Raw genomic sequence first — 27,432 nt, 5'->3', positions numbered from 1 at the left:
GTGATGAGAGCATAAACTACTACGTCGTATTTGATTTATATAGGGTGATCCATTTCTAGGTTCCTTACTTAAACCAAAAAAAATACAGAAATTTTTATGAGTAATGTTTATTATCTTTACGAGGAACATTATTTCGCATTTATTTTTTGAATATTATTTTTTTCAAACGGCTACGTCTTAGATAATCCATCCGTTGAGTCCAAATTTCGATGACTCGTTTGAGCATTTCGACTGGTAACAAGGCGAATGAGACGCGCATAGACTTTAGACTTTCAATATCCTTACAGGAAAAAGTCTAACGTGTGATATCACACGATCTTTGTGGTCAGTTGACCGGCTCGAAAACGCCGGATCTTCTTGGAACTTTTCAAGAGCCTATTGAGCGAAGTGATGTCGTTTCGGAAGGTCGAGCGGCTTCAGTTCTTGCGCAAGCTGTATTTTGTACGCTTTCAATTTAAGATCTCGACGTAAAACGCGCCAAGTCGTTCCATACGTCAGTCCGAGCTGCTGCGAACGGCGTCGAATCGACTCTCCACGGTCTTCTTGTGTATCCTCAGCTACGGTCGCTCTATTTTCTTCACTGCGTGCTGGAGGTGATCTATACGGTCGAATATTATCCCACAGGCCGATTATGTTTACCATAAGTTGAGCGAAGCGCGCGACACATATTCTTTACAGAACGTGAATTTTCGTAGTGAAGTTTAACGATTTGTAAATATTGTTCAGGCGTAAGTCTTTCCATGATGAAATGCCAAATAATACTAAATAAAAAAAGCATGATAGCGCGATCTGTCAAAAAAGGGTATTAAATAGACCTCTACTTGGATCACCCGTTATATTATTCAAAGAAATTGAAGTAGTAAGTTGGAAGATAGTTCATAAAATTTAACAAGTATTAGAAAAAATCCTGTAGGGAATACCTTTTTACCCTTGGACCCTGTTTTTCTTTCGGCGGCCGAGCATAGGGGTCCACATATTAGGTATCTAGGGGCCTAAAGATTATGGTATGATTCATGTACTTGATATGGGGTTTTTTAAAGGCACTACTTGTACAAAGTTATGTTTCGTTAACGACATTGGCTATCGATTTGTATACTGTAAAGTGAAAGAATCAGAGGGAATTTAAAATTTTAATATACATATGGGAAGGTTATCTGATTTCTTATATTTTCACTATGTATTATAAGAACGTCCGGATTTGGTTGATATTGGTCGAGTAGTTATTGCGTTATAGGATTTTACCTTAAGGTTGGATGGTTGGTTTGAAAACGGCTTCTATGAGGCTTTTCTGTATCTTCAAGGATGTGAAATTAAGACGTAATTATTTAATGAGTTATCTAATTTTTAGTTGTTTTTAACATAACCGTTATATGGGGAGTGGGCCATCTTAATAGAGTGTAAATAAATTCTAGAAAGACTTATTTTTAGATAGTTTTGTTTATACAGCTTTAGTGGTTTGGGAGATATGCACAATAAACCTTAGTGGTGGTGCTACGATCCATTTTTAAAATCGCTCTCCTTACTACGATTCCCTGTAAAGAATTATTTATATAACTTAGTTTGGAGCCTAGTTATAGTACTTTATAAGTTTTCGATTAACGGCATTTTGTGGGCGTGGCAATAGATATAAATCTATATATATCTAAATTAGTGTTAAGTTTTTACAAACAACCGTTAGGTGAACAAAAGCAAATATACTTTGCGAAAGTATAAAAAAGTCAACAAGTTCTGTGAACGGCAGTGCTGCTAGAGCGTTTAACGATTTGGAAAATCGTCATAATACAAAATTTAGAAATATAAAAATTTTTACAATATCGCATTAAAATATTTCAAAGAGACATTTTTGTACAGCCATAATGTAAGCATCATAATAAAATTATTAGATGTAATAATCGGTTACAGCAGCGACTTTTTTAGATAGACCATATACACAATTCATGTATGTTTCAAAATTAAAAGTCGTTAAAATATTTGTATTTTTAAAAAAGTTTCACCATGATTAATTTTATTGAAATAAAAAATAATAATTAATGTTTTGCAAACGTGAAGGCACTTAAATTTTGTTTAACAAAATAACTGAGAACTTTCGGCAAACTCTCAAATCCAAATTGCTGCTATCACCATTTATAATTTTGCAGCTGGTGCTGAGCCTGTACTTGTCAATATACATTGCATTTCAAGCAAAACATCGCGCAACACGCACGTAAAAGTATCCACATCGGTTGTGTGGTTATTACGCCAACAAGAGCACGCCAAAATCATATCATTCTCACGTGGATTGTAGCAGCAAGCATAACCATCGTCCGTAGCTGGACCGTAAGACATGAAAGCCAAATTAGGTGTGGCCACTTGTGATGTTGACATGCGAAAAATTAAGCTCTTCACATAACCGGGAGATTTGAAGAATTCCGGTATTGGTTTCTTATTCTCAATAGCCATCAATTTCAAGCCCAACAAATGACGATCCACACCTTTACCCTGCAACGCATTTGTGGTGTACGCGCGATGACCGTTTATAGCGGCACGCAACAGCTCGACACGTTTCTTATTATCGACGCATTCATCCAACATGGCTTTGGCAAAGGCGACAGATTCATTGGAGCATGAGCGTATGGTTTCGGTGCGTCCATTAATGTAAATGCGCAAATGTGCAGACTCATATTGCGCGGCTGGCACTTTATGTAGCCTAAGGTGTGTAAAGAGTAAGTACATGAAATCAATTGTATTTTTTATTTTAAATTTTAAGCTAATATATTTACTTGTAGTAGGCATATTGCAGTGCCATTTGTATGTAGCTGTCCGGACTAAGTTTTTGTTGTTTCAAGAAACCTTTGCCATAGTCTTGGAAATGTATAACATTTACGTGTAAATTTTCAGCCAATTCATTTACATTTTTCCGCGCTTTTTCAATATAACGGTTTAAGGTGTTGTTGCTTTTTAGCGGAAGCTTAGCGGCACACGGATAATTATCACGAGCACTGCCGTCATAGTGTTTTTCATTGAATCTAGGTGAAGAGAGGCATATAATTTTTTTATTATTTGCATAAATATTACTATTATGTAAGTCTAGTAGCTACTAAAATGCATATGCCTTTGTAAATATAACGCTTATGAACTTTGCCCGTTTGAGGTTTTGGTTTTTGTTTGATTCGTAAATATACGAAATGACAAGAAAAACCCTAACATCGGTTACACCGAAGCTAAAAATACCCTTCACACTTAATCTTGATTTTTATTGGTCAGATTGTATGGCAGCTATATGCTATAATCGTCCGATTTGAACAATTTGTGCGGAGATTGTAGCGCTGTCTTGGACAATAATATATGCCAAATTACGTGAAGATATCTTGTTTAATAAAAAAAAATTTCATACAAAGACTTGATTTTAATTATTCAATTTTAATGACAGCTATATGCTATAGTGATCCTATTTCGGCGGTTCCGACAAATGAGCAGCTTCGTGGGGAGAAAAGGACGTGTGCAAAATTTAAAATTGATATCTAAAAACTGGGGGAGTAGTTCGCGTATATATAGACAGACGGACAAAGCTAGATCAACTGATGTTGTTGTTGTAGTAGCGGCAGAAAACATTCCTGTAGTAATTTCGAGGAATGGTGCCGAGTTGACAGTCCTTAGCCGGATAAAAATCCGCGTCCGTTCCGGTTACTTAGACCCGACTGTCTTGGGAACGGTAAATCAACTGATCATTTATAATATATACATATATTTTATAGGGCATCTGACATTCCGACATCTTTTGGATGTTACATGCATTGTGGCAAACTTAATATACACTGTATGGGATATAATAAATATACTATAAACTCCACGGTCTTTTGTGCGTTTGAGGTTATGGTTTTTGTTTGGTTCTAGAATATACAAAACGTATATATATACATACAAATTCTTTGACACGTAATCGGTGATATTGGCAATTGGTTGCCCCTCAGCCGGTGAATGTTCATAACAGAAACCACTCATACCATTGCGATTTAGTATCAACTGTAAACAAAAATACAAATCATTATTTTAAGAAATATAGGTATAAACTAGAGCTATATTTAATCAAATTATTTAACCTACCAATATTATAGAAATCAACTCACTTGTATAGTTTTATCCATCCAACGATTAGCGGTATTAACATGAGATCCACCGCCATGTATTAACTGACCACTTAACTCATTGAAAAACTGCTCATCTTTAACCTCAACACACTCGTCCAGCGATACCGTAAATAAGGCACTTTGTATAGTTTTTACACGTTCCTTATTACCATCGATTTTAATCAGTTCCTCATAGGCCTGCGCCCAATTATCCCGATTATCGGTTGTTAATATGCCGAATTCGATGCCCTTCTTCTTTTCTGTCGCGATTATTTTTTTAATTTGCGCCAACAACACATCCGGATGCAATACCACGCCTTTATAGTTGTAAATTGGCAAACTGTAAAACTACAATGCATTGATAATTTAAAAAAAAACTAAAAATTGAAACTTTCAAAGTTCATATTTTGTAAACTTACATGATTTTTATAAATCACAACCACATGTGTTGACTTTGGATTGTACTCCAATGTGTCCTCACCCTTTTGTGGTATACGACATGTGCCATATACTTTGCTAAATTGCGAATTGTCCAGCTCATATTTACCCATTTTCACAATTGGTATTTGACCAGCATCAATAATTTGCTTGTAGCGTGCCAAACTGTATATCACTTTGACGGCATAGTTTAAAAATTCTTCCTCATTCTCAAATTTTTGTTGTGGAAAACTCATGCCCGGACTAACGTAAACGGTGACTGGGTCACGATATTGTAGGTAAGCTGTTTGCAGCCAACGACGTGATAACCAATTTTGTTCGCATTTGGCGGCTTTTTCCAAAAGCGCTTGCAATTCAGCACCTTCACCGGTTTCGAACTTTTTCACCGCTTCTTTTGTTTCGATCAGCTCACATGCACTTAAAAGCGGCTCCACAGTTTTCATGAACTTCTCCAAAGTATCCTTTAGCGGAAATGCTGGATAACGTAGTAAATTTTGTTTCTGTGGGCCTTCAGAAACTGAATAAAAACGCTTATCAAGGACATTTTGCTGAGCTGCAACGCTTGCGCTGGGTAAGCCTGTCTTCAACGACGTTTGCAGTGCGTTTTTAGTCTGCATTATAAGAAAGAAAAAATTTTTTGAAAACTCAAAACAATCACTTGTATGTATTTACTTACCAAATTCAAGACAGCGCGACGTGCTACAAACTGCATTGTGCTACTTTGATCAGCGTTATTGTGTTGCGCAAAGTCCGTATAGCTTTTCACGCTGCAAATAGTGAATTTGAAATGCACAATAGTTTAAAAAAAAAAGAATAATTTGTCGGTACAAAAATAAATTAAAATTTAAACCGATAGATTGTCAATGTTGATGTTTCGTTTGTATATGAAAGAAATATTTAAATATGTATTTACCTTTGCCCTTTGTGCATAATCGCAGGTGTATAAGGTATTAGTGATTAGATTAGCAGAACACTAAAGGGGCTTAAAATAATTTTAAATTTTAGTTTAAGAAAAGTTTGCTACTTTAACTAAACTAACGAACCACGTAGCCAAAATTTCTAAACTAGTTTACGAACGCAACTGAAACTGTTTCAAGTTGCTGTGCCACTAGCAATACTTGTTGTCACTCTGATTAACGGAAATCAAGCTTAACACAACATTTCTTTTTTATTTTATCTCTGCTATTTCAGCTCTCGAAAATGGTAAAAAATGTCTTTCACTTTTGTTATCAATGGCAAACAACAGCACACATGAAAAAGGTGACTCCGACAAGTGAGTACAAAACGCAAGTATACATTTACCTTCGCAAAATCATAACATTTTGCTATTGTTTGTTTAGTTTTTCGTCATTGATCGGCGTTCTGCCAGCTTTTTTGACGCTCTCTTAGCAAATTATTACAAAATATTTATCAATCAGCTGTTTGAGTTATACCTTTATTTGTTTATGCACTCCGCGAATGTTACAATTATAATGCAATCATTTGCTGAATTTCTAGCAACGTTTAACTCCAATTTTTACAAATTATTATGTTCGTGTTCAATTTAGACAATTTTAAATTAATTTTTTGTAAATTTTTTTTCTCTTATTTTTTTTTTTCAAAATTAGACACTTTTGATATATAAGCGCGACATCTAGTGTCATTTTTATTGTGAGTTGCCAAAATGTTGGTTGCTGGTGTATGACTTGGCTAATAATATTGGTTCGCCATTTGGTATGAAATATTGTGAAAATTTGAATATATATATTCTTAATTATAATTCAATTTTGCAAATATACACCCACACGTATGTAAAACACTGGCTGTGCCTAAAACTTAAAATCATTATTATGTGTTAAAATAAATTTTTACACTTTTCATACTATATGTAATGCAGTTATTTATATCGAATAGCGTTTCTGCTAACAGTTAAAAGTGACACTTCTGACGACAGTTAAGTTTTTGCAATCGGAAGTATATGTAGTTTTTTTAGTCTGTGGACCGCCATTTCCTTTGCGTTTATGTTTTGAGTACATTAAATCATACTACAATACATCAACGAGAGTATAATATTTCAAAATTCGTTTAGAACTACGCATCTTTTTATATGTCCAAGACTTTTCATTGCAGCAGCAGATCGGCAAAAACTGAAGTAAGTTTTTTTCTTTTGTTATACTAAAAATGCACAAGTTGTCGTCGGTCGCCATTTAAAGCAAAGCAGAAGACAGTGCGAGTATGTATGTATGTTCATACATATACAAAAAGCAATCATTCTGAACTGTTTTAGATTATATTAAGTTTGCCACCAAGTTTGTAACACCCAGAAGGAAATGTAGAAGACCCTGTAACATATATATGCTAAATATCAGTGTGATGAGCTGGATCAGAGAGTTTTTGTTTATTGTTTTTGAGATATTGAGAAATTTGACACACGTCCTTTTCTCCACAAGAAGCTGCTCATTTGTCGGAACCGTTGATATTGGACCACTATAGTTTATAGCTGCCATACAAACTGAACGATCCAAATCAAGTGCTTGTGTAGAAACTTTTTTATTTGACGCAATTTCTTAACGAAATTTAGCAAACCATGCCTGCTCAAGGCAACGGTACAATCTCCGAAAAAATAGTTCATATCGAACCTCTATAGCAAATAGCTGTCATACAAACCGATCAAAACAAGTTATTGTATGGAAACTTTTGTATTTGTGAAGATTATTATAGCTTTGGTGCAACCGAAGCTTATATGTTTTGTTCATAATTGCTAATTCTTTAGGTTGGATATCGCATCGTATCATTTCAAGTATCAGCAAATTAGAATGAGTATAATGATACACTCTTTCCGTTTTTAAGTATAAGCTAGTGGCTTCATGAAACAAAACTTTTCTATATTATTAAGTATTCAAAAACACAAATTTTAATTTCAAAAACATTTATTTGATAATTATTTACATTTACCAACCATATTTCTAATATATGTATATAATAATCTCTATTCGTACCCTCAATTACAAATATTTTGTATATTGAGGATTTTGTAATATCTTAAATGCTTTATAAAAAAGCTTTTGAGTATAAAAAAATACACTTGTTTATTATGTTTTCATATATATAATAATGAAGTTCATTATAAATTACAATATTTGTAACCCAAATAAAACCACTACCTTAAAAATTGAAAACACTTTCAACACAGTGCTTAAAAATTTCTTGTTATATAAAAAAATTTCCTTTTAAATAAGAAAAAAAATTATCAAACAAGAAAATGCGTAAAAGAATATATGTGTAAATTCAAACGTGTAAAATGAAATAGAAAAAAGAAGGGCAATTGTTATTAATATTATATTCTACATTCTACTACAAATCACAGCGCGAATTGTTGTTAAAAAAATGTCTTCTTAATTTTTGTTTTTGTATTATTTTATAGTTGTTTTGTTTTTGTATAAAAAACCACCAACTACATACATACATATATATTTATAATAATATTGAACTTCAAGTTTATTTGCATTTCGTGAATTTTCAATACAATATATCAGCAATATGTACATATGTCAGTAGTTAGATACCACTACATAGCTCTTTAAGCTTAGCGCGTAATTTTTAGGTTTAACATATTCTTTGTACATACAATAGAGATAATTTAAATTCAAAAAGGGCGTGTATAATGAGTAAAAAAAATTATATATACAAATATGAATAATTGTTTATAATATACTTATATAGAAGGTTTTGTTTGATGCGCACCTCATGGAGGTGGTATTACTTATATATATAAATGTTTGTTTTTCTTTACAATATGTACAAATGCATTGCATGCCTTTAGCAGTTTAAGTAATGCATGCAACATTAAGAAAAAATACAATTCTATGCATATATGTACTTATACATATGTTACATAGACGAAATTTGTTGTATGCATGCATTGGTAATTATCACAGCTGATAATCAGTTTGAAGTCTGCATAATTTACCGCAACTGATTATTGTGTAAAAGCATTTGCATTAATTTGCACATTTAAAATTGACAAAAAAAAATTTAAAAAATATTATAATAAAAAAATCGTTGTTTTTTTTTCTTTCATAAATACAAACATACTAACTTAGACTATGAGGCGTTATGGAAAAAGGCAATACTTTAACATGTAAAGAAAGAGCCTTAATGCGCCTAGAAAAAACTAATAAACTACTATATACATATACAGTTATGTAGTAATGATAATATACAAGGTACACTAAAAAATAATGAACATAACCGTTAAACCCGATGTGTGCGATGTTTTTAAAGTATTTAGTTTATGTTTAATACGCGTTGAAATTATTCAAACTGAGTGTAGTATACAGTTAAACTGTATATTTATGTGCCGTTTCGACATTATGACGAGCAAGCCGGCTATTGTTGTTAAGTTGTTGTTCGATACTGTTGGCTCTGCTATTGTTAGTTGTTGTCTGTTGAGCTGCTTGATTAGCATCTATACTAAGAGCAGTATTTGCTTGTGTTTGATTACTTTCAATAATATCGACATTAATTGAAGTCTGCAAAGAAGAATAATGCAAAACAAAATTTTATTAGTTTATTATTGCTATTTTAACAATGATTTATAATAAATATGCTGTTTTTATAAATGACGACTGAGTTTTTAAAGGAGTGACCAGCTCTTAAGCAGATGAAACTAATTATAAATACACATGAGTATATTAGGGTGTTCGTTATTTTTGATTTTATTTTTTTATTTCGCAAATGCCAACTAAAGTTTCAATTTTTGTACTAAAAAAAGAGTAGTCAACATAAACAAGCGTTAACATTGAATTTTTTAATATTTTGCATTAAAAAAGTGGACCTACATTCGATATTCTAGTACAAAATTTTCCACTCTACAAAAATGGTCTGAATGATTTTTCCATAAAATCATAGCTTTAAAAGTTATACGCAGTTAAAGTTATACATCAAATGCACTAAGACTCAGTAATTCAGTAAATGAGCATGCATGCACTACCAGAGCGTATGAGCAACATAGAGTTTATTAGGCACTTGTATGAATGCTCAGTACAGTTGATGTACATATGTATAACTTTAACTACACATAACTTTTAAAGCGATGGTTTTTTAGAAAAATGTTTAAGACTATTTTTGTAGAGTGCTAAATTTTGTAATAAAATATATTATTTTTAAAGTTGTAGTTTCATTTCTTTTGGAGTTACAAAATTAAACGCAAAATATTAAAAAATTCCATGTAACATTTTTGAGGAAAATAAATATATTTAAATTGAAAATAATTAGCTTGTTTCGTTGCATAATTTTTTTTAGAGCAAAAATTGAAATTTCATTAACTTGTGAAATAATTAACACCCTAATGTATAGAAACTTGTATGTGTTTGTATCTAGTTTTAATTTGCTTCATTAACCTGTTAACATTTCAGTGCAAAAATTTATGGAAACTTTTTGATAGTTTTTTTAATATAGCATCTTTGTAATAGATAAAGTGTAAACGGGAGATTTTATTAAAAACATTCTGGAAGTCTACAAGAGGTTTAATAATATCTAACTGTTTGCAAAATGTTGTTAGGCAACTAATAAGATTTATTGCAGATTAAATAGGTGGCGTGTTTTCCGAATGGTTAACAATTTTAAATATACATAAATAAATAAGTCTTAATTGATATGCAAATCGATTTTGAAATCTTCCAGATTAATAAGTTGCAAGCTTTGAGCCACATTCAAAGATATTCATTCGAAATTTACATTTACGTTTATTTATTTATACATATTTATTTAACGTCTTACGTAAAAATTAAGTTGTAAACAAAACCAACTTAGCTGACTTTCATCAATATATTATTGAGGCAGGTAATGTTGCTGTTTATCAACATAAAAGAAGTGTAAAAACAACATTTTAACGGCAAAAAAAATGTGTGACATATAAAAAAATGCACAAAATGTGTTTAAAAATACGCACGAAAACATTGGGCTAATTGATGGCGATTGAAAAACAGCTATACATACATACATACTTAGTTAAAAAGGATTACATGACTGCAAAAATCGGGAATATGTAAGCTTCATCGCTAAGCATTTAAATCTCTATATTTTAATATACATTTAAAAAGGTTTATACTTGTGTATATACATACATATGTATTTATATTGTATTTATGTATATTCTACAGCCAGACTGCTTGTCGCCTAAGCACAGAACTACATATACATGTATATGTATGTATGTATATTTCCGACTAATTTCCGCACGTGGTTTGCCTTGATTAGCTAAATTGAACGATTTGCCATTGACATTGAGCTTAATTGCATACTAACTACACGGTAAAAAAACTAAGCAATTTTTCAAACAAATGTAAATGTCATATTATTTATTAAATTGAAAAAAGTTATTGTGTCAGGATAAAATAAGGGTAATTTGCAAAAAAAAAATTTAATTAATAATTTTAGGAAAGTTACAACTTTTTTGTAATTATTGTTAATGATATTGTAAAGATTTAATCTTTTAGTTAAACAGTTAGTTCGAATCGAATAGTATTGTAATTTATGTTTCTTATGCTTATTTATGTTTCTTATCCCGAAAAGCTTAAATAAAAATATTTTTTTAGTTTTGAATCCCAAAATCGGAATAAAACATTTAAATTTAACATGAAGCTGAGCATTAGATTTTACATTTTTACTCGCAGTATCAAAAAAAAAATGTTGAATCAAAAATTCGCAACCCTGTGTTTATGATAGAGGTGTGAAGCGTGTTAAATTATATTATTAATTTTTTTTTGGCTTTTATTTCTGCAACACTCACCTCATTTGCTGTCGTCTCCCTGTCCATTTCACCATTACGACTTTGTTCCGTTAAACAAGAACATGTGGACGAGTTATGACTGCATAATGATGACGATGCTGATGAATTGCTTTCTACATCATCATCACCACTCTCCGAACCCGATAACGCTGGCTCCATTTCTAAGGCAAACGAACCCTGGCGCTGCTGTGCCGTTGCCATTTCTTTATATAACAAATCTACACCCGCTGCCATATCCATATCGTTATGACGTTTAATTATATTATCATTATCCTCAAGCGTTTGCTGATGCTTTTCATGCTGATGTAGCAGCTTCATTTCACATGGCTTGTAGACATCATTGCAGTGCACAGTGTTGGTGACACCGCGCAGAATATTCACTTTGCTGTATTTACCATCGGAAATATTATTAATTTGCGTCAAATTCGACATACGTAGCGTGGCGCGTGTAACGGCATACAATAGCAGTGCAATGCCAAGCAGGAGGCTACCCCAGTAGCCGAGTATATCGAGGTAGGGCAGTATATTGAGGTAGAAATTGAAGCGTGTGTCCAGTGCTTCAGGCAGCTCGGGCATCATCTGTTCATGAAAAGTGGTGAAAAAATACATTTTAGTTTGTGGTTAAAATCAAACAAATTGTTAAAAACACTTACGATATCGAACCACAGCATTGGCACGGTCAAGTGACTGAAGCGGCTGACTGGTCTGAAGGCGCTCAAATCATCGAAATGCATATTGATTTGCACTTTGGCGGAGATGGAGAGTGGCAAGCCGGATTCCTATTGAAGAAATTATTATTGTTAAATTTTTTTCTATACATTTTTTGCTCAATAACTATTCTAGTTACAAGTTTGTGGGCAACAAGTTAAGTGACAGTATTTTATTACTTCAATAGGCGTCTCTAATGCACTCAGAGGTTTATAACGACTTTGTAATTTGTTGATTTTATATGCGATTCTTTTTTATTTGCACAAAATTTACATATTAATTGTAGGCATATTGTTCGTCAATAATTTTTCAAATATTTTCAATAACAACAACATTTGTTTGTAGAAATTTAAATACAATAACAACCAGTTTCTCAAACAAAAATTTAATTTATGCTGCAGTATAATTCGTTTAAATGTTAACTTTCGCGTATCCTTGTTGCGCAGTTTGCATTGTAATTGTTTTTTTTTCGATTTTAAGAGGACGTCCTTAGAGACGCCTGCCAGCAGCACACCAAATTCGCTTTAGTGACACAATTTCAATGGTGGAACTCAACTGTTTATGACATTGACACAATTTTCAAAAATGCAATGTGCAAATAACTGAGAGTTTTTAAGCGATATATGTTAGTTTGTGTGATTATATGTTGTGCTATTTATTGCAGCTGCGATTAACTAACTGTTTTGCTATTTTATATAAATGCTTGGCAATGATTTCATATGAACATACGTAGTTTAAAATTACATCAATCGAATATGATTGATTCGTTGTTGGCGTTCGTCTAGTAATTATAAGTTTACATCATACACACATTATTATTTAATAGCATTTATGTATGTACTTATTTTGTACTTATAATTGCTAGTAACAGGCAAGGTAATAAACTAGTAAAGGTGTATTAAATCTTAGATGCAGGGAATAATTAAAAATTCTAAACTTTAGCACCAACAATCGAAGAACTGGTATAAGATTGAAATATTAACAACATTTGTAGATTGAATCAATTTTTATTGTATCTTAATTTTTTTAAAATCATTATTATTTTTATTTTTATTTCATTAAAAATAACTATTTTTTCAATCATTCGATTTGAATATTTTTAATTTTGTTTTTATTAAAATTTTCTTCCTAACTATATTTATAATTAATAGTTTATCGTACGAGTATATGTAACCAAAATTACTAATAAGAAATAATATTATAACTTTTGGCAACATCCCTAAGTTTTTTATAAATATTTACTAAATATTACTTAATTTTATAAATAATATGATTTCAATATATTAAACAGTTATTAAAAATTGAATACACAACTGCTTGTATTAAGTTGACATGGCATGCACTAAAATTGCATACTTATCGATAATCGATAATATTTGCAACCCCAAGTGAATTAGTCACTTTTGTCACTAACGTTTATTTTAAAATTCGTAAATAAAAACATGAACAAAATTATGTAGCTAATAACTTTTTTCTATAGTTTTATAAAAAAATTAAAGTATTTCGCGCAAATAAAACCCGACTGTGTGCAAATCTGCAGTTTATTTATGAATCAAAAGTGAGTGTGTTTGCTGTATGTTTATTTATACTCCCTAAATATTGCGGAAGAGTGGTTAAAGTAATATAATAGAAAATAGTGAGTGGTGTCTGTGGAAATGTCTTTGTTGCATATAACATGGACAATGAATTTTAATCAACGAACGATAGTGGTCAAATATTAACAACATTTTTTTTTGGTCGAGTGATGATATTCTTTGTTGTTGAGACTGTAACGTTGCCTTGGCAACCCTGAGCAATCAAAAAGTTGTGAGCAGCTTCTTGCGGAGAAAAGGATTTTTGCAAAATTTCAGAGCGATATCTCAAAAACAAGTATATTCTATTCTGTAATTTCAATAACCCCAGACGTAAGAGCTCGATAAATAATATACGTAATGAAAAACGTTAATTAATTACACATTTAATTTCAACGTTAAGCTTCTTAATAGCGAACAATTCACAAACTTATAAGATTTGCAAAACAAGTTTGCGGCCAATTAATTTAACTAAATTTCAAACACTGCTCAGAAGCTTCTATGTAAATAACTACGCACTAATTGCCATGGTCAACGACTCCAAATGCAATATTCTAGCGCTTAGTATAACAAGCTAGTAGTTACGAATAACAGCTAACAACTTTCCAGTTGAAAAAAAATGTATTATGGCGAAAAAAATATTTCCGACAGTTAAAATATCCGATTTCCTGTGTTTATTGTGTGCATTTATGCAATTGATTTGCAGTAGTGGCTAATAAAGTTGTAACACCTTAAATCAATAAGCGTGAAATGATGATGCATATATATGTGCAACTATGTATATATAATATACGATACGCGAAAACAAGTCGTAATAGCTAATATTACTTCATATGTCCAACGCAAGTAAAATTAGTGTAGACTATCTTTATGCACAAACGATACAGTCACAACGCAATTTAGCACAATTAAATTCTCGAACAGTGAGAATAATTAAAATAATTTAGAGATAGCTGCACATAAGCGCCAAGTGCTTGCAGCTATGTATGTAGGTATGTTAGTATGTGCATGCATTCATCAACGTAATTGACACTGTGACAAGTATCTAAACCACACTTTAATTTATGTGTTTTCGATTTAATATTTTCGAGAATACGGCGAGTAGAAAAACCTTTTTAACAATTCATTTATTTAATGCAATCGATAAATATTTAATTAATTGCTGTATTTAACAAGTGCAATTATTTTGTGTCGTTGTGGGGTGTTTGATATTAAATAATACGTATCGTAAACGTAATAACAAAAATGTAATTAGAACAATAGAGCGTTTTCAATGATATAATTTTAATCTATAATGCAAAAGCTTTGAATTTTTCCACTTTGCAGACTAATGACTTTTATTTGCGTCATGTGTAATATTTGTGGTTTGCTTTGCTGACATTTCTAGAAAGCTGTTATTGTTTATAAAATTGACACTTGAGGGGAAAAATATGTGACAGTAGCTTATGATCGTGATAATGTATAATTCCATAATTAACTGGTGAATAAAGAGGAAAAATTGTAATTATCATCTAGTTACGCTGATACAATATGACTTTGAAATTAAAATTTATGGCAAAATAAATATACAATATCGTGCATTGATCCGATTTATACAAAAAAAAAAAATTATGAATATATTTCAAAAAAAAATTTAACAAATTTCTACTTGAAAATAACGGTAAAAAAGAATTTAAAACTAATTTTAACATGTACAAATTTTGGAATTTATTATATTCAGGGTTGCGAATTTTATAATTCAAAAATTTTGGGTCAAAAAATATATTTTAAATTTTGATTTTGAATATGACATTAAAAGTATTTTTTTCTAAACTTAATTTTTCCAAAAATTATTTTTCAAATTATAAGTTGGTTATTTGTAATTGAAACGCTATAAATAAAAGCAATTAAATATAAATAAGACAAAAACAAGTAAATCTATTGATATTTTATCAAGACTAAGCTGTTTTTTCAAAAAATAACATAAATAGTAGAACACAAAGGACACAAACGCGAAAAACTGTAAATTTTACAAAATTTCTTTTTTCAAAATTTAATTATAAGCTTGGGATTTTGTCAATCCAGAATATGGTTTTAAAAAATTTAAAATAAATTTGTAATCTAATTGTTGGGTATAACTCCTTTTGCATTAACATTTTTTTATACCAAATACCGAAATAAAAAAAATTGAATCCCAAAAATTGGATTAGAAGTTTAATATTTTTTTTTTCAGTTAACATTTTCGGGATTTCAAAATAAAAAAGATTTAATTCAACTATATTTCTAAACCATTATTTGCAACCATGGATATATTCTCCTGCCTTACTCATTTGAAATTGCCACAAACTCATATCCAAATTAACCACTCTACTTACCGGTTGTACAACGAATGCGGAGGAGAATTTCTTCTCATCTGGTTCCATGCCAGTGATGTTGTTTAGTAGACCGGCATCACCATTCATGAAATGTGGGTAACTTAGAGAGATGGGGAAACCATAATAGCAATCGGTCACATCGATTAAACCTTGAGGTTGACATTTTCCTGTTGCAAATAAAAGATAAAACGTTAATTACAACAATGCGCAAACGATTCAAATATGTAAATTATAAACTTATGAATTAAAAAAAATTACAAAGAAATATATGCATATTTAAAAAAAATTAGTAAAGATTTAGACTAAGATAATGTGCTAGCTACTGGCAACGCCTAACTGCATTTGCACATGTAACTACAATGCACGAGTATTTAATTTGTAATGCAATTGACAATTCTGTGCTAGTAAATTATTAGTACTGAAATTTATAATAAATTTTACAACCGTTACTACTTCAACGACCTTCCACCAACTCTAACACAACGTCAGCAAACACCAACCCCATCAGTTGTCACAGTCAATTTCTTTATTATAATGCATTATTTACGCTCTTTATACGCTATTTAAAAAACATGAAGTAAAACCGTTATTTACACGCCCATCGCGTGTGGTAAATTCAATAAGCGCATGCTTTTTTGTTGTTGCTTAGCGTGTGTGCGCGCGTAGAAAAACAATATAAAAAAAAAAAAAAATTGCACATAAACAAACACAAAATCAAAACAAAAGCGCGTCATGTTTCGCGCTTGCTTCATGCAAACGGAAAATTTCACGTGCTGACTTTTATCGTCACGACTATGTCGCCTGCGCGCACCTGTCACAGTGTGTAATTGAACGCGTTAAACATGCTGCCAGTACGCTTGTCACATTGTGTAAATATGTGTTGAGTGTTGTTGTTATTATTTTTTTCATTACATTTTTTAGTACTATTTTTACTGATTTATGGTGTATGTACATACAAACACACATGTGTAAAATAATCATGCGTGCATTTAGTTATCTTGCAATTTCGTGTCACGTCATCATTTCTATATTTGCAATTTCGTTTGTTTTCACATGTACATCTTTGTTAAGATTTTTGCATCGGTATTTTTCCCTACAATTTCCTATGACGTTTGACACTTACAATTATGGTTTATTCAAGCATGAGTGCGTTCACTTGCCATTTGTTTTTTATTTTCATATTTGCCTTTAATACGTTTTATTTAGTTAATAACTAGTTAAATACGTTTTTGCGTTTTGATCAGGTTTTTTCCATAGAATTTCTTAAAGTAATTATTTACTTAGCTTCAATTGCGGTTGTATATAATTTACTTATAAATTAAAGTCTATAAATAAAGTAATAAATTTAAATCAATCATCATTGAAGTTGGCATGTGTTTCGTTTGTTAAAGGTGTGGGGCAGTACAAGTGGTATATAAAAAAAAAAATAATATAAAATGGTTTTTCTAAAGTATGGGTAAAATTGTATAGAATTAAAGTGCTATGTCTTTACTTTGACATATTAGGACATTAAACAAATAATTTAATTAATTTAAATGTTAGAAATAATATTTTTTTTAAAAATTTGAATGAAATATATATTTTAAATCTAATCCAAACATTTTAGATTCAATAAATTTGTATTTAAAAAATTCGCAATCCAGGCCATTTTATTTTTGTTTTTTGCGGAAAAATTGAATTTGTAATTAAATATATTATATAAACACATGCGTACATATAATTTAGTAAAAATTACAAAATTTATTAATTAAAAAAAAATTACAATACAAATTTAAAATTTAGAAACTGGAAAAAAATATTTGGCATATTTAAAGAAGTCAAATTAAAAAAAAAAATTTTATGAACAAAAATGGAAATAAAACTTATTAGAAAAATCAAAGCAACAAACAATTTTTTCAAGTTAAATAAAAATTTTACATTTTAAAAAATTATTATGATAAAAAAATATGTTGTTTTAATAAAAAATTACATTAAAATAATAATAAATATATTTTTTAATACAAACTTAATTTTGAAAAATCTATCAACACGCACAAAGTTATTTTTAAAATTTCAAAAACATTAAATAATAAACCAAATAACAATATTAAAAAAAATTAAAATTAAATTTGAAAAATTAACATCGCACAAAAAAAATTATTTTTAAGAAAACTTTGGTTTGTACCATAAATATTTATACAGAATAAATATAAATGTATGTATGCCTGTATATCTACATATGTACATATGTACCATATATGGGGCAGCATTATTTCCAAACGCATACGCCTCTTTATGGGTAGCACACTACTAATTTTCCAACTACTTTTCCGCATGCAATTAGACATTATCACTTTAATGATATGGTAACTCCTTGCGAATGATCTGCTGCTGTAATGCTGACTCATGTTGATTAATATGTGCCTGCTACACAACAAATGCATCTGATTCTTAGAATTCAAATAACTAACATGTCATATCTAACGCAATTATGGCAACAATACAAACAAACAAACAAAATATTGCAAAAGTTAAAATGGAAATATCAGCATTTATTGCTCGGTATATCTCTAGTTGACAATGTGGTGTGCATTGCAGTTGGAATCCGCTCAATAATTAATTAACATAATTAAATATGCCGCTATTTACTTTGTTTATGACTGTATTAACTATTGAACTTTCTTGTTTCTATCGAACTTAGCATTTTTCGCACATTAAAATTAATATTAACAGCACAGTTTGCTGCTGATGGTCTTGTCTACACGTATTTGCATAAGTAGTGAATTATGTATGTTTGTATGTACGCAACGTTAAAAGCTATTAATAAACTATTTGTAATTATCGCCCATACACAATGCATATGCATGTAAATATAATTGGATTGTGCACAACAACTACGCTGCTTAAGTCTTTTAGACATGTACACACATATGTATACATATAACTAATCAGCAATTACTATATGTGATTGATCGATGACACTAATGTCATATTAAGCTTATCTTTTACATATGAGCGCTTAATTGCCAGCGCATGCGTGAGCACGTGACACACATACAAGCGATACAAGTATATACCATCTGATCAAAATTGATCCGGACCGTATTGATAACAATTTTTTCCTAGTACCATTTCTAGTTAGTACAACCTTTTTTAATATGTGAATAATATCGTCAGTCCGAATCAATATTGGTTAGATAACATATGTGTTTATACATACATACATACTTGTATATTCGCAACTTACCCTTTCTGCAGAAACACTTGTTCGCCTCATTGTTGACACCATTGTCGAATGCATTCTCTTCGAAGACGTATTTGTAACCGGTGAGGCTGCCATACGTTTCTGGTTCACCAGAGCGGTACTAAAAAAAATATAAAAAAATAAAAAATTAAATTTTTTTTCCACAAATATTTCACATTTACATTGACTTACCAAATTAATGGGCCGACACATGCTCTTTCTAAAGAATTTGATCGTCTCATTGGGTTGTATGAAACTCTTGAATTTGGTGCCATCCGAGGCAAGTTCAATATTGCTACAGTGTTCACCATCCCATTGTGGCAAGTTGGTTTTACCGCGGTATGTGGCATACAGTCCAGATATGCCGGGATTTGTTGCGCCCGTGTAGAAAGTCTCGTAGTCTGTGCTAAAATCGTACATCTGTGGCGAAAGAGTTGTGTAAGCCAATTAGTTAGGTATATTTTTTATGAGCGTCATTAAATTTTAATATAATTAATTTTTAATATATTAAAATTATTAACTTTTATTTTTTAATTGTTATGTAAATCTTAGTTATTAATTTTTAATTAACGCTTAGGTTTAGTAAATTAAATTTATTTGACTTTTATGCGCTGCAAATTTTTTATAGTTCTAGTTAGGAAATTGAATTGATCCCGCAATTATGTGTTTTACATAACGGAAATGTGACAATAACTGTTATTAAGTGATATGTGGAGGTGTATTAATTAACATCAAAGTGGTGAATAATGTATATCATTGTAAAATAACGATAATTAATATAATATTTGTTCAAGGTGAACAAGTGGTGAATATTTTATAAATTAGTCTAAATTTATGGGTGTAATATTTAATACTGCAGTTAATTAATATTTTTTTTATCTTGTTTGACAATCTAAATGTTTGTTTTAGTTTCAACAGTTTTTTAATTTTTTTTTAATTTTAATAAAAAAAATTGTTTACTTTAATTTTAAATTTTTTTAAAACCTATGTATGTAAAAAAATAAGACATAACAAAAATATATAATTTATTTCATTTTATCTTTTACTTAACATCTTTTTAATATTTTTTTGCATTTTTTTCTTATTTTTTCTCTTACCCGATCAATAAGTCCAACTTTTTCGAAAGATATCCAATTCGAGAAGAACGTGTTGCCCAATGTAGTCAGTGATGACTGATAACCAAACATAAATTCCTTAGCTGTCATACGCACAATTGGTTGTGATTTGGATGTTGCCAATAGTGTGCGTAAGCCCATGCGAAGGAATAATGGCTTGTCAGCGGTTAAATGAGAAATTGCCTGTAAGAAAGGAATGGAAATTTAAGTTTATGAATTTTGCAATTAATTTTGTTAATGCTAAAAATATAATATAATTATAAGTGTCTAGTTGTAGGAAAAGTTTTCTCTTTTTTTTCATTTTTTCTTTATCATTATTGTTTTTATCAACTTGTTATCAGATTAAAATTGATTGTTTCGTGCAAATAACGGTAAATTATTTTGATATAAATCTTACTAATTGTTTCCCTGTAACATCATTTTCTTTATTTACTGCACGACCATCAATCAAAATTAATTCAAAACAATAATTATACATATATATGTATATTATTTCAATATTTTTCAACTCTGTGAAAATCCCAATGGAAATACCAATTAATTGAACTATTATTAATTGCAAGGCGAGCGCATCAATAATGCATAAGTTGCCGCACCACATGTGTTATAATTTTGCAATTTTCTACAAAAAACAAAGTGCCACCAAAACGGTATTAATGCAAAATGCATGCATCTACCAACAATTGGAAACATTTAAAGTTTGTCGTTTGTGGCGGTATAAAGAACAAATGATTCTAGAAAGTGCGCACAATTAAAATGTAATTTGCTATCGATTTTTCAATTAATCGATATAGCTTATTCTTGACATAAGCGTATAAATTTACATAAATAATTGTCAGCTCGATGTAAGCTAATTTTCGCTTGTCATAAAAATACAAGAATTCTTAGTTATTAACCAGTATTAAATGTGTTACGTAACTCTGAGATTTATTTTATTAATTTAAAAACGCCGCTGACATTGATTCGCTGCTCTACAGTTGTGTACTTGTCATTTTAAGCCCTTATATTTTTTATACCCTAAACAAGGTATATTCAATTTGCTACGGAGTTTGTAACACCCAGCAGTAAACGTCGGAGATCCTATTGTACAATGTATAATATATGTATATAACATGACGAGCTGAGTCGATTTAGGCATGTAAATCTGTCTGCCTGTATATACTCGTATGTTTTGAGATATCGATCTGAAATTTTGCACACATCATTTTCTCTTTAAGAACTCTACTCATTTATTGGAATCGCTAATTTCGAATCTTTATAGCATATAGCTGCCATACAAACTGATCGAACAAAATCAAGGTTTTGTGCTATACAAAATGCACCTGTCAAGGGTATTTTACCCTCGATGCAGCCAATGTTAACGTGTTTTTTTATTACTGCTCGCCGTAAGCTTATGATTAGCATACCAGTTGTGTTGAAATTGAGAATCTGTAATGCTCAAATGGCTTGGACATCATATACCTATTTTATATTAACTACTAATTAACTTGATTGTCGCAATTTGTAAAGCCATTATACTATAACTACTGTTGCCAAATGACTTAGTGGTGCTTTACCGCAACAATAACTAACTACTTATTAATAAAAATACGTTTGTTTTGCTCTTCAAATCAACTTTTTTACAACCTATCATCAAATTCCCGTCGACTGTCAATTAAAATTTATGAACTTGTTTTGATTTGCCAAATATTATGCGCAAATTTACTGTTGTTTTTAACTGAGACGAAAACAAAATTAACGGAAGCAACAAAAAATTAAACAAAAGCAAAGTAAAACAAAACAAAAAAGTCGCAAAAACAGCAATTAAAACAAAACGACTGGACTGAGACGAAAAGATTCCTTAATAATGGTAACTTTCCATTTTATAATGTAAACAACAAAATTGCTTTTTTTGTGTTATTTATAACAAATAATCTTATTTAATATAAATTTGCAAGGCATTTATTTTAAATAAAACCACATCTGCATACCCGCTTCAACGCCCATCCAACAACAACAACTAGACACTTGAACTTTCAAATCAACTTTGACAAATGTATCAGTCACTTATGTACGGTTATGTTTTTGTATTCTGCTAGTTTAACTAGGCAGTGGCTTCAGTTTCCAGTTTGGTATTTGTCATTATTTAAATGAAATCTCAAACTAGTCGCGAAAATCACTCATAAATCTATTTTGAATTTGGAATTTATGGCGCATGCAATAAATATGCGCACTTGTCTAACCAAAATCAAAAATAAACGAGTTCAGTTGCGAATTCGAGTTCTTTGCTTAAGTCTTTTATTTGACCAGACAAAGTGCTTCTAACAGCACTTCAATATACCTTGTTTGTTTGTTGTGATTAATTGATTAGCTATGTATGTATGTATGTATGTATGCATGTATGTTGTATCTATATAAGCATAAGTCGTTATGCGTACTTTGCCGAAAAAACAGACGTCAATGGTGTGCTTAAGAAAATTTTGTAGGAAATTTCCTAATATTTTTTATACAAAAGACTTAATTGTTAAAAACAATATTTACATTTGTATTAATTCCAACGTTGTTAATGAGTTGTCAGTTATTAAGCACTTATTAAGTAGGCAATATATTGTGTTCAGATATTAATAAAGAAAATAATTGTTATTATTTTTAAGTCATGGTATAAATACAATGTTTGCTTGATTTCTTCAATTTAATTCATGTTTTAAACTTCTTGTCGGCAGCTATAATTTTAATTTTTTTTACTAATAAAATATAAAATATAAAAAAATTTATTTATTGTTTTAAGTTTTTCTTGTATAGTATATAGAATTTTTTCACTACTATTTTTTTTTAATAAAATATTGTTTTTTTCTACTATATTTTTTTAATTATTGCCATAATTTCCCTGTTTAGTTTTTTTTAAATAAAATTAATACTTCAATTATTTTAACAGTTTTTTATTTTTACTATTATTTTATTTTTACTATTATTTTATTAAACATACATTTTGTAATTTTTAACATTCTTTTTAACTTTGTTAATGTTTTCTTTTTTTATTATAATTTAATTCGGTTAAATAAAATTTTTTTTTCAAAAAACTTAAAAATATTTTTAATATCATAAAAATATTGTATTTTTAACGACATTTTTCAACTGCCTAATTTTTTATTAAAATTAATTATATATATATATAATTTTATTTGAATTTGTTTTTTTTTTGTGTTTTAATAATTAACAATTTTTATAATTTAACTATTAATTTAACTATTTATCCAATGTTTTTTTATTTTTACTAATAATTAATTTTTGTTATTATTTCCTTGATTTTGATTAAATTTTTTAAATAAAAATTAAAATATTTTCAATTTTTGATTTTTATCAAATTCTCTTTTAAATTTTTCGTTTCATGTAAGTAGAAAATTTTCCAGAAATTTGGCTGATTATTTTTTCAATTGATTTAAAATTTTTATTTTCAACGAATACTATTTTAAAATTTTTGTATCTTGTGAATTGAAATATTTCCACAATTTTTGCTGAGTTTTCTAATTTCTATATATATATAATATATCTTTAAACTCATCATAGAATTTAACTGGTATCATTATTTTCATTACTTTTTTATATATTTTTTTTTCGTAAGTAAATTTCCCTATAATATCTAAATTTAAAGTCTTCCGTGACGTAAAATGTTCGCATATGTTTCTATTGCCTACACTTAAGTATCATTGACAAATCATTAATACATACACATTTGTACATACACTTGTAAGTCAATAGAAACAGTGGCAACCATAAATAGATAAATAGCATATGACAGCCCATGTAAACATTGGCAAATAAGGCATTAATCATATATAAGCATGTATAGCTGAATTTTCGCGCAGTCACAGCTTGCATGCTTTGTTTTTGCTAAATCACGTCAGCAATCAACAATTGTATTTATCTACAGGCTGATGTGTTGTAGTTATGTCTGTAACAATTTGCTATCACATCAAGTTCAATTCACTGTTTTTCTGTGGAATTCCAGCCGGCTTAGCTGACAATTAGGCCAGTGACACATAGTATGCGATTTTATAATTTTATTTATAAGTACATTAAGGAATATTTTTAAATTTATTGCTATTCGCATTTTTTTTTTGCTTTGCTGGTTTGTTTTTAGCTTCTTATTAGCGGTAAAATGTTTGTAGAGGAAAATTTTCGCAACCGGGGAAGTTTGCTGTTTGTTTACATTTATCTCACTCAACAAAGTACCATATGTACCTGCATACATACATACACATGTTTGTATGTACGTGTGTTTGTATACATGCAGTTAAAGCGAATACGAGTTTGCAACGTTTATTGACCCAAGTTAGATTTTTTTGATATTTTTTTACATTTTATTTTGCGGTTAACTGCGCTGCAAAAGGCAATGAACAATAACAATGTAAATCTAATGTTTTGTTTACATTTCGCTACGTTATGTAGAGGTCACATTTTTAGGATGACAGTATTCACTATGATGTGTACGTGTGAGTTTAGAGTAGCGAATTATAAAATGCTAGTTGTAATTTTTAATAGAACCAAATTTTTAAAAAATGATATATGTAAAGGATAATGGAAAATATAAACATAATTCCAATAATAAAAAAAGGTTTGCTGCTGGCAAAATAAAACAAGATTCTAATATTTTTCTAATAATAACCTCAAATCAATTTTGGCTAACTGCAGTACAGAGTACAAATAAACAACATATAATTTTAACGGAAGGTTTTTTTGGCAAAAATTTTGATATTAATTTGCATGCTATTTTTTCGGGTAACTTTTCTCAATCTTCACTTCCGTCACACTAAATCTGCATACTATGAATACCCATAATTCAATACCAGTTATTTGTTTACATTTTGTGCGCCGAAATTTCACCCCATAAATTGTGTTTATTTGTATTAATGAAATTAATTATTAATGAAATCAATATGCATAAAATTCGACGTATCTAACCAGTTTGGAAAGTTATTTATAGAAGTTCTAAATAAATATACATATTTATGTATTTATTTTCTTACATATAATTAAATGAAAAATATGTTTTCTTACATTAAATTAACTAAAAATATATATTTTCTTACATTTAATTTAATAAAATTGTTTGTAATACACTTACCAGCATTGCAATATTCAACATGACCACCTGATCGTCTTCTTTATGCCCCTCAGACAAGTGTTCCTGCCACACCAATGGATGACTGGGTTTTGTAGACATTGTGTTGTTGGCATTGAAGGTGATATTTTCATGCGTCATGATTTCTCTGTAATGAAAATATTTATAGAAAATGAAAATTAAAGTATTTTCAGGAAAACTAAAGTAAAAAAATAAAATATATATTTTTTATAAAATTTTGAATCTTGAAAAAAAATTTTTTTTCATCAAAAAAAAATTTATTTTAATATAATATTAATACATTTAATTTTTGTACATATTTTTTTTTAATAAAACAAAACGCAAAATTTTAATTTTTGATGATTTTTAAATTTAATGTAAATAAAAAATTTATTGACAATAAAAAAAAATAAATATTAAAAAAAAAAATTCTCATTAAATAAAAATGAAAATAATATTTATTAAATTTTTTATACTTCTAACATCTTAACATATTCTACACTTTCTTTGCTCTGTAGTCACCCTTCTCTTCAACTGTCACTTACTTGTAAACATATGGTCCAACTTGCTGCACATTCATTTTTTCGCGTCCTGCCAGAAAAGCCTCTGCATTCGTTATATTGAAAAGATAAATCTTTATGTAAAGATCTACCGGTGGTTTGGCCCACAAATTAAAAATTTCGCCATCTTCCTCCATGGTCAGTTTCTATAAAAAATAATAATTTAAGACAAAAATCAGTAAATTGTAAAATTTTACTAAATAATATTTTCTAGAAAATAAATGGCTAACAAAGCTTACCCATTTGAAGATCAAGTCATATGGCTGAAAGATTTTCACCAGCACAGCTGTTGAAATGGCCAATATGCCAAGGGCGAGTAATAAAAACGCGCCTGCAAAGTAATTAAAAAATAATAATAATTAAACATTTGATTTACGCAACAGAAAGAGGTTGACAATAAATTGCAATATTTATGAAGCGTTTTATAGCGAGAAAACTAATAAATGTTAAGTAGTTAGAATATTGATAAAACAAGCGCATGTCTATAATTGAGTATAGTGGCAATGCTACAACAAAATATATTGCAATTTTTAAATGACAGTTGTCGGTCTATCAAACCAGTGCATAAATAATAAAATAAAATACGTTTATAGCATGGAAAAATATAAGAAAAAATATTAAAAAAGAAATTAGTGCAAGGTTGCCATACTTTACTTTGTATAAGTTTTTTGCATATTTTTTTATTAACAATTTTAATTAAATTTAATACTTTATGTCTATTATTATTGTATTAAAAAAAAAAGTAAATGATAAAATTGTTTTATTTTTAAATTTTTTCCCAATTTTCAATTGGAATTTTTAATAATAATTAATGCCTAATTTTTCTATGAAAAGAAACATTTAAAATTAAAATTTTTTAAATTGTTATTTAGTTAAACTTAAAATTAAATTAATTATTTCGTTATTTTCTTAAATAAATTTAAATTAAATATTAAAAATTATTTATTTATGTTTTAAAAAGTACATATATGCATTAAGATACTTTTTTTAAAAATAAATTGAAGAAAATTTTCTTTAATTTTTTTTTTAATTTTTAAAGCTAATTTTTTAAATTTAAGAAGTTTTTGTTTAAAAATTGTTTAACTTTTAATTTAAGACTTTTTTTATAATATTGTAATTTTTAAAGCTTATACATATATTTGTTATGTTAATTAATTTATATAAATTCCATATACATATTTCCATATGTTTGCTATTTTTATTGCTCTATAAAAATTCCATTTCGATATTTATCCCCAATCAACAGGTTAAGAATCAACAAAAATCACTGTTGTTTATTGCCATTAAAAATTCCTATCCCAATAATTTTATTCCCCACAAAACTAGTTCCAGTAAAAGAACTATAAATTAATAAAGAAAAATAAAAACAACGAAAAAATAAAGCTAAATATGGCAAGAAAATCGTGACAGTCTCATGTCTCTTGTATAAAAATAGAGTGTCAAGGGCAGTGGTAACGGAAAAAATGGCATAACTGTAGTCTTTG

General features: G+C 29.3%; 2 protein-coding genes across 6 annotated transcripts in view; both read right to left on the bottom strand.

Moving 5' to 3' along the window:
- Positions 1–1,970: 1,970 nt before the first annotated feature.
- On the bottom strand, positions 1,971–6,138 carry LOC106627110 (carnitine O-acetyltransferase). Of its 3 annotated transcripts, none has more exons than XM_014247114.3 (7): positions 5,978–6,138; positions 5,221–5,311; positions 4,526–5,155; positions 4,107–4,454; positions 3,902–4,002; positions 2,760–3,005; positions 1,971–2,686 (listed from the first exon to the last, which is right to left on the bottom strand). In XM_014247114.3, exons 2-7 carry the CDS (start codon positions 5,254–5,256, stop codon positions 2,125–2,127), a joined length of 1,923 nt encoding a protein of 640 aa, XP_014102589.2. In that variant the 5' UTR covers positions 5,257–5,311; positions 5,978–6,138; the 3' UTR covers positions 1,971–2,124. The 3 variants fall into 3 exon arrangements, with proteins under 3 accessions (XP_014102589.2, XP_036226474.2, XP_014102588.2); XM_036370581.2 differs by having other exon boundaries at positions 5,847–5,987; XM_014247113.3 differs by lacking the exon at positions 5,978–6,138 and adding an exon at positions 5,458–5,815.
- A 1,297-nt stretch (positions 6,139–7,435) lies between these two features.
- The window catches only part of LOC106627189 (scavenger receptor class B member 1), a 55,854-nt gene continuing 35,857 nt past the window's right edge, over positions 7,436–27,432 (bottom strand). For all 3 annotated transcript variants that reach the window (XM_014247230.3, XM_036370561.2, XM_014247229.3), the window contains exons 2-11: positions 26,188–26,279; positions 25,934–26,094; positions 25,392–25,536; positions 20,270–20,470; positions 19,365–19,592; positions 19,176–19,293; positions 15,950–16,116; positions 11,970–12,095; positions 11,317–11,895; positions 7,436–9,055 (exon numbers count right to left, since the gene is read on the bottom strand). In XM_014247230.3, coding sequence (XP_014102705.2) covers positions 8,864–9,055; positions 11,317–11,895; positions 11,970–12,095; positions 15,950–16,116; positions 19,176–19,293; positions 19,365–19,592; positions 20,270–20,470; positions 25,392–25,536; positions 25,934–26,094; positions 26,188–26,279 — 2,009 coding nt within the window. In that variant the 3' untranslated portion in view covers positions 7,436–8,863. The remainder of the gene's footprint in view (positions 9,056–11,316; positions 11,896–11,969; positions 12,096–15,949; positions 16,117–19,175; positions 19,294–19,364; positions 19,593–20,269; positions 20,471–25,391; positions 25,537–25,933; positions 26,095–26,187; positions 26,280–27,432) is intronic.

The sequence above is a fragment of the Bactrocera oleae genome, chromosome 3, assembly GCF_042242935.1.
Source record: "Bactrocera oleae isolate idBacOlea1 chromosome 3, idBacOlea1, whole genome shotgun sequence".
Taxonomy (NCBI): domain Eukaryota; kingdom Metazoa; phylum Arthropoda; class Insecta; order Diptera; family Tephritidae; genus Bactrocera; species Bactrocera oleae.
The sequence above is the reverse complement of the archived record's forward strand: the minus strand, read 5'-3'. Positions and strand labels throughout refer to the sequence as shown.